Source organism: Adiantum capillus-veneris, chromosome 11 (genome assembly GCF_014529385.1).
Source record: "Adiantum capillus-veneris isolate H3 chromosome 11, ASM1452938v2, whole genome shotgun sequence".
Classification (NCBI taxonomy): Eukaryota; Viridiplantae; Streptophyta; class Polypodiopsida; order Polypodiales; family Pteridaceae; genus Adiantum; species Adiantum capillus-veneris.
Genome location: NC_140941.1, coordinates 82412161 through 82420226, shown reverse-complemented (window position 1 = coordinate 82420226; position 8066 = coordinate 82412161). Strand labels below are relative to the sequence as shown.

The 8066-nt window shown below is 42.8% G+C and overlaps 1 protein-coding gene across 1 annotated transcript; it reads right to left on the bottom strand.

Annotated features, from left to right (window-relative positions):
- Window positions 1–5544: 5544 nt before the first annotated feature.
- On the bottom strand, window positions 5545–7809 carry LOC147447548 (uncharacterized). The gene is made up of 4 exons (XM_086523637.1): window positions 7770–7809; window positions 7588–7649; window positions 5942–6028; window positions 5545–5848 (listed from the first exon to the last, which is right to left on the bottom strand). Exons 1-4 carry the CDS (start codon window positions 7807–7809, stop codon window positions 5636–5638), a joined length of 402 nt encoding a protein of 133 aa, XP_086379763.1. The 3' UTR covers window positions 5545–5635.
- Window positions 7810–8066: the final 257 nt, after the last annotated feature.

Sequence of the window (8066 nt, the reverse complement as noted above, 5' to 3'; positions counted from 1 at the left end):
GCGAAAGGTATGGAGTCTACGTTGATCTCCTTTTGTGAGATCCATTGCACCAGCTTTGCAAGTTTGTAGATTGTGTTATGGATGTTGAGAGACAAACATCCCTCAATGGCAACCGGTAAAATAAACTGTAAAGTATGTGGAGCAATGATATTAAAGTCCACATTTTATGCAATGATATTAAAGTCCACTATGAACGTACCTGACACATTTTATGCCAATCGTGTGACTTCAAACCGGAAAGCTTTCCTTCTTTAGTAAAACACGTTCGGAGCGAGTGCATTACGCCAGTGGGGGTCCGCAAAGATTGAATGGTCTCTTTTACTTTGCGTTCTTAGGCTCCTTTGAAAATCCATGGTGCTTTAGGGAGTTTTATCGATCCATCAGACGCTGTTTGCGGCCAATATGATACAGTCGTGTAAAAATATATCATATCATTATACATTTAGAGTTTTATTAAAGTAAACTAATTGTAATAGATCACCTGAAAAGCGCTGTGACGCTAGTGTCACTCCATCCAAACTTTGCCTGCATGTTGAGAAGAACCAGGAGTGCTTTCAATCTAGACATACGTGCTCCATTATACAATGGCGTATCGGCTTCACTTTTCATATCATCATAGATAAGCCTTTCTGAATCCATGATCGTCTCGATCATTTCATCAATCTTGGGCTCAAACATTGCCTCGTTGGGAATGTGCTCTGCAGGATCATCCCCCGAGCTGTCAGAGGCTACATCTTGTGGCCTCACATATGCTGCTTGACCAAAGCGCATGCGAACACGTCTATTGGGTTGCAAGATTGCTGCTTGTTGGCCAACGTCAGAGTCCGACGAGTTATAATTGGCAACAACTCGGTCTATAATAGATGGATCGAACTCGCCAAATTCACGAACGTGCTGCAAAGAAACACGTCTTGTTCGTCGCACAGCATGCTTGCATTGATTACAAGGACATAAGACCCTCGTTGAGAGATAGGTGTTTCGGTTGGACGGTCCCACATCCTCGTCGCTACTCATAATGAGGATAAAAAACTTATTACCTGGACAACAAATTTAATATTCTATTGGCATTCTTCGTCTTATCTCTCTCTCTCTCTCTCTCTCTCTCTCTCTCTCTCTCTCTCTCTCTCTCTCTCTCTCTCTCTCTCTCTCTCTCTCTACCTCACATTCTCTAGTCATGTCCAATCCCCGCACACCTCGGTCTAGAGGTGCACGGAGATCAGAACCACCGGGTTATAATCTCGTCTTTATTGGTCAATACCTATATTTGTGGGTACAAGAAATCTACACACCCATGTCTACATGATACTGCATGTAGTGGACAAAACCCCTTTGCCTCTTCTCTAGCTGTAGCACTTCACAGCATCTTAACATCTTTTCACTGTAGATCTTTTCACTGTTCGTCTAACTCTAAACCCTAAACCGTAAGTAATTCTTGCGTGGACTCGATCTAACGTAAATAAGCGTAAATCTAAATAAACGTAAATCTAACTAAAAATAAACCTAAATCTAATTTAACATAAGTCTACATCTAACCTAATCTTTAACGTCTTTTGGGATAGTTTCCTACGACGTTAAAACTCTCTTCTTCTTGTGTGTGTGTGTGTGTGTGTGTGTGTGTGTGTGTGTGTGTGTGTGTGTGTAAACCGAAATAAACCTAAGTCTAATCTAATATAAAATAAATCTAAATCTAACGTAAATATATTATGTTATATTAAAAACAAAGAACTAAACTAACAGGGATTATAAGAACCTTAAAACTGATTTAACACATAATTGTTCACATAACTCGGCAAGAGTTGGCATTCTCATCACTAAAGATGTGAGAGTTAACTTCCGGCGGTTACGCTGCCTCATCTCCATCCACATCTGATGACAGCAATTGGCCCTTTAGACCGTTCTTGCTCTTGTTACTAACTTTGAAGTTGCTGTTGAATGACTAGAGGTTGTCTAGATGGTCATTGTGTCGGGGATGTAGTGACTCTTGCCGCCCTGAAGATCCACCTTCTTCCCTATCTTCTGAAGACATTTCACCAGTACTTTTGGATCGACGGAGCCCACCATGAGTGAAGGCAGCAATACCCTATATTCCATTGAGGGCTTTCTTCACCCGCTTCATGCAGGCATCGCAGTCTATGGAGACCTAAATCTAATCTAATATAACGTAAATCTAAATCTAGCGTAAATAAACGTAAATCTAGTTAAAAATAAACCTAAATCTAATTTAATGTAAGTCTACATATAACCTAATCTTTAACGTCTTTTAAGATAGTTTCCTACGACGTTATAACTCTCTTCTTCTTGTGTGTGTGCGCGTGTGTGGATGTGTGTGCCAATAAAAAGAGATAAATGGTATAACCTTTCTATCACCCATGCCAAGTATGATAGATTGATTATGCCATTTCCCACTTGAATAATAGGTCTTGAGTTCAACTCCTCGTCGGCTAGATCTTTAGGTCTTTTAATTTTAATTAGTTTCCTACGACGTTAAATTAGTCGGACCAATAGGAACAGGGTAAGGGTGATCGCCGATGACAGGCGCACTCTAAATGGAATATTCAAGGAGTTAGTTGGCTAAGTATGGGCGCCCAAGTGTGAATGGGGTGAGCTCATATAAAAGCCACTAAACCTAATTTTTACTCATTCTCTCATTGTGCAATAGAAGCCGCTCTTGCTCCATCTCCACCTTCTCCTTCACCATCTCCTTGTGTGTGTGTGTGTGTGTGTGTGTGTGTGTGTGTGTGTGTGTGTGTACGTGTGAGAGAGAGTGTGAGAGTGTGTGTGTGATCGAGCGTTGCGGCGGCACGACGGCGGCGAGGCGGTTGAGCGCGGCGTAGCGGCGTCTCCCTCTTCTTCGCGGCGTGGGAATCCTTCATTCGCAACTACGCAAGAAGGTGAGTGACACACCATTCTTCCTTGTGAGCTTGTCTGTTGTATGGCTGTGTGCTAGGAGCCTTTGTGGCTCGCACACGGCGCGTAGCAAGTCCCTAGCCTTGACAATGACATCAAAACTTCTCTCTCTCTCTCTCTCTCTCTCTCTCTCTCTCTCTCTCTCTCTCTCTCTCTCTCTCTCTCTCAACTTCAAGTCTTGGCCAGATTGAACCATTTTGGAATTCTTTTTTTTGGTGGGTTGGAATTCTCTCTCTCTCTCTCTCTCTCTCTCTCTCTCTCTCTCTCTCTCTCTCTCTCTCTCTCTCTCTCTCTCTCTCTCTCGCATACACACACACACACACACATAGGCGTTCAAGTTGTCGGTTACCTTTTCTATCTCCCTCCATCAATCTTTATCTCCCTATGGACAAACTGTAGGCTCATAGGGAAATGCAATAATTTGTGTGTGTGTGTGTGCGCGTGCACAAGTCAAGAGAGTGGATTGTAGTCCCTGTAATCACTCCACAAAGATGAAAATTCCCTCTCTCTCTCTCTCTCTCTCTCTCTCTCTCTCTCTTTGTCCCTATTTCTCTCATAATCTCTCTCTCTCTCTCTCTCTCTCTCTCTCTCTCTCTCTCTCTCTCTCTCTCTCTCTCTCTCTCATATACACACACACACACACATATGCACATTCACACACACACACACATACATATACACAAAGTTTTAAGTTCTAGACTTGTTTGCTAGATGTTTGGGATCTCTCTTAGATAATAAGCAGAGGAAACGATTGGCCGGTTATCACAATTCCCTCTTAAGTACCATGTCTTAAGTTCAAGAAATTGAGGTCTCTTGATGTGCTCCTTTGGCATTAAACCCTCTCTCTCTCTCTCTCTCTCTCTCTCTCTCTCTCTCTCTCTCTCTCTCTCTCTCTCTCTGACTCACAGATTTATTTAAGCTCTTTAAGATGAATATCAAAGTAGAGTCACCCATCAAATTTGAGGGATGGATTTTCTTTATGGCCTTCAATATGAAAAGTAGAGTCACACTTTAAATGACACAAAGATGCCTCCAAGGCTCATCTCTCTCTCTCTCTCTCTCTCTCTCTCTCTCTCTCTCTCTCTCTCTCTCTCTCTCTCTCTCACACACACACACACACACACACATGCACATTTGTGTCCCATGGGAGGTTGTAACAAATTTTCAATAGGTGTGCCCATCCTTTCTTGGCATAGCATATCCTTGAGGTCGATGAGAGAGTGATAGTGGATATATTCGGCATTCAACTTTTCTATGTCTATTATGCTCTTCCATTTTAGGGCTAAAATTGTACATTTTGTACTAGATTTCAAGCTTGCCTTGAAGAAAAATCGGTAAAATTTTGTAAGTTTGTGTAAATATCCTCAATTTTTTAAATTTCAACTTAAAATTCAAAAGATTTTTATTGTGCAATTTTTAAAAAAAGATTTTCTCGATTAAGTTTTTGGTAGGTCCTATTCGAGACCTCTCTCTCTCTCTCTCTCTCTCTCTCTCTCTCTCTCTCTCTCTCTCTCTCTCTCTCTCTCTCACTCTCACACACACACACACACACACACACACATGCTAATTCAACTCCAAGACCATTCAACTCTATTCCTTTGCACAAAGATACAATGTGCAATGTGCACATTCTCAGGGCTAGAAGGACAATTAATTATACATGGAGGTGCCAAGTGCGAGATTCGTGTGTCGATCACATGGTCTACAATGCATGCATGTCGTGATCCATCACCTCCACCCTTGATCCCATTTGAGCATGCACGTCCCATGTAGTGCTTGGCATTCTTTATGGCCTTCAAAATTGCAAAGTAGAGCAAGCCTTTACAAAAATACAGTAGTCACCCTTCAAATTTGAAGGTTGGATCGAGTCAGTGTTCAAGAAAAGTGTGTCTTAGATTCGCCTTGAGCAAGCTGAAAACTCAAAACAATTGGTTGAAAGGAGGGGAAAAAGAAAAAAATCCGCTTGAAAATTTTAAGAAAATAGAGGTGCATTGTAAAAGATACAATTATTTTGAAAAATTTCCTCTTTGAATCTACCCTAAAGAAAATTTTGTATGTTTGTAAAATTGACTTTGCCCAAACATTGGCTCGAGTGAAACTCCATGGCCTTGCCAAGGTCTATAAATAATATAGATATACATGAAGTACTAAGCTTTTTGAGTTTTTGACATAACTCACAAGTAAAAATTATGTCTTTTCATTGTCTACCATCACAGTTATTAGTTATTAGTACTTGAAACTTATTAGTACGTACCAATTACCCCTCACTTTGCATTTCAAACCAAAAGTTTTTTAAAGCTTTCTTTGAAATGAATAGAGTGTGACATGTAGATGTCCTCTCCTAGCTTCCTAGAAAATTTTAAGTTGCATTATATATAGTATAGATGTGTAGACTCTCAAATTAAAAACCACTACACATACTCTCATAGAGGTACATTTGCAGATTCCTCAGCATATACCTTTTCCACTTAACCTTTCAAACGTATTTCCAAAGCTAAGCACACGACCATACAATGGATTTCAGAAAGGACATAAACCACAGCATTGTTGTTTAACAATCAGAATTTCAAACAATGCTATTTGATTTACAACCCTAGCTTTAGAGAGTCTTATGACTATTGCATTCAGCCTATTCAATTGGCTCTTCATATCAACAACCACTTTCTTCAATGCTACTATTTCTTCTTCCATTCGACAAACCTATATATCTGCTACATTAATCTGGTATTTATCTATAGACTTGAGTCACATACTCTATCAAACCACAAACACGAATCCTGAATGTTGCATTTCCCTTGTCGTCAGGCTCGCGCAACTCCATCCAAATTTGCATGATGATGTCTCCCACTCGCTCGAATGCTGCCTCGCTCACTCCATTCGTTGACTCCTCTGTCTGCGTCTCTTCGACGTCAACCGCTTCGTTCTCAGCTCCATTGCTTACCTGCGATGTATATACATTGTTATGTTGAACATGACATGCAAAAAAAATCAATTACTAAGCATCATGTGGACTATACAGCACAACACTTGCTACCTTGGCTGGGTGCAGCAACAGGATGTATTCATCACCTAGCTCGAGCAGCCTCTCGTTCGTCCTAACACTCCCGCCATCACTTGCTGCCTGTCACAACAGGCGTCTTGATTGTGGGGCTATATCGGTTAACTTCTTACTTTCACACCCAAAAGCAACCAGACATGTGCAAATGTACTCGTGCAAAAAAATATAAATTAAACGGAATACTTAATTTTATGTACCTCTCTATATCTTTCCAGCGGGATGTAAACCAATCCAACCTCAGTTGGCTATTTTGATACAAATCATCTACAACAAAGATTGCCACTACATCTTGGATTGTTGCCCGCAAATGGGAATGTTATGCAGGTCCAAAGATCTTTCATCTTTTTCACACTCATCCCTTGCGCCTGCTGCGGAGTGATCCATGTCAACGAAGGGTAGTACCTTCCACTGCGCTTTGTGCAAGGTATCCAAGAAATCATTTCCAAATGGGTGCCGCATCTAAAACCTCCAAAACATCTTGGCACGATCGAAGATATTATAGTGCGTCAAGCAAATGTGGCTCTTTGCATCGTTGACCCCATACAAGATGTACAATTCTATGCCTTTGTTCATCTCTTCCACGGTTATGTTGTGCTTGACTTTCTGAAAGTAGGACTTGCCGTCGTCCTTCAAACAATACCCAATCATACCCTCGAATGTGTACAAATTCTTCTGCCTCATTGCTCAGCAAAGCACATTTCCCCCGCACGGATTCTCTTTATCCCAACCCAAATAAGTTTTCAACTTTTTGTTTACAGCTATAAGGGAACTGCTCATTATACATATAACCATTTGAAAATAGCTGCTCATTATACGTATAACCATTTGAAAATGCAAGTGAAACACGCTACCTCCCCTCTCCACCGAGAAAATACCGGCTACTGTCTCTTTAACCAAGAACTCCTTCACTCGAGCTAAGAGATTGATATCTATATCAGCACTGCCTACAGCTACGGCGACGCTAACTTCCATCATTTTTTTGTGTTTCCTCTCATCCCTTCCGCGTTTCTCTCGCTCGTCAGTGGCAGTCGGCCCTTCTTCTTTGTTGTGTGACCAAGGTTGTTCACTACGGCGCTCCTCCTCATTTTAGGCGGGTGGGCCCGATCTTCGGCCGCATCCCACGCTAAACTTTTCAGTCGCAACATTGCACCTGCATAGGCATCAACATTTCATAACTATCCAACCATATCCCCCCCCCCCCCCCCCTTCCCCGTTCTTCTTTGCCTCTTTGACTGTGGGACATACGCCCTACCTCGTACACTTTCCATAGTCTACTATAGTCTCCAAGGCTCGCCACCTCAGCCGCCCACAGCAGCCTGCAGCGCTCTCTTCACCTCCCCGTCACAACCGCACACAGCAGCTCCCGCTCCCTCTCTCGCCCTGCATCGCCATTCCACTCTCTCCAGCTGCCGCGCCGGGGCTCCCTCCGCCTGGCCATCATAGTCGAACAGAGAAGCCTGTAACGCCTCGCTCTCTCACCCTGCCATACCCACATGGGCCAGCTTCGCGCAGCCATAGCTTTGCCCTCGCCGTGCAGCTCTTCTCCCTCTCGCCCTTGCAGCTCATCATCCTCCCTTCCAATTATCCCCACCCACATATTGTCAATGGCAACAAAAACATACCTTGTTGTTCCTCCTGCTCAACCTCCTCGCCACACTACAGTGAGCAGCGTCCCCAATCTGCCCTTATTTCCACACGAGGAACGCCCTCCATCTGCCCCCGGCCTGGTCAGTTTGCATGGTAAGGTTGCAATCGCTCCTGTCGAGCATCCCCAAACAGCAACCGACACGCAATCATCCTGCACCCTTTTCCAGCCCCGCCTTCTGCCAAAGCACACCTGTCATTGACTTTTATCGCCACTCAATTCTCCACCTCCGATTCCTCCTTCTTGGTCAATTTTCCCAGAAACTACTACACAGACTAGGGTAAAACACCCAATAAAAAACTAGACCTAAATTCATCTACAGAAAAGTCCCAATCGACGGACTATAGAGCTTCAGTGCTTTCGTGGTTAGAGCATGCAGAAGTAAATTGCGACCCTTAGATTTAGGGTTCCATCCCCGTTGGCGCGCAATGCTCAAATAAACTTTTTCCAAAAACT

Coding starts and splice junctions, on each gene's coding strand:
- LOC147447548 (XM_086523637.1), bottom strand. CDS start 7,809: ATGACAGGTGTGCTTTGGCAGAAGGCGGGGCTGGAAAAGG. Junction 7,650..7,769: donor GAAGGCGGGGCTGGAAAAGG/GTGCAGGATGAT, acceptor TGTGGAAATAAG/GGCAGATTGGGGACGCTGCT. Junction 6,029..7,587: donor TGAGCAGGAGGAACAACAAG/GTATGTTTTTGT, acceptor CTGTTGTGACAG/GCAGCAAGTGATGGCGGGAG.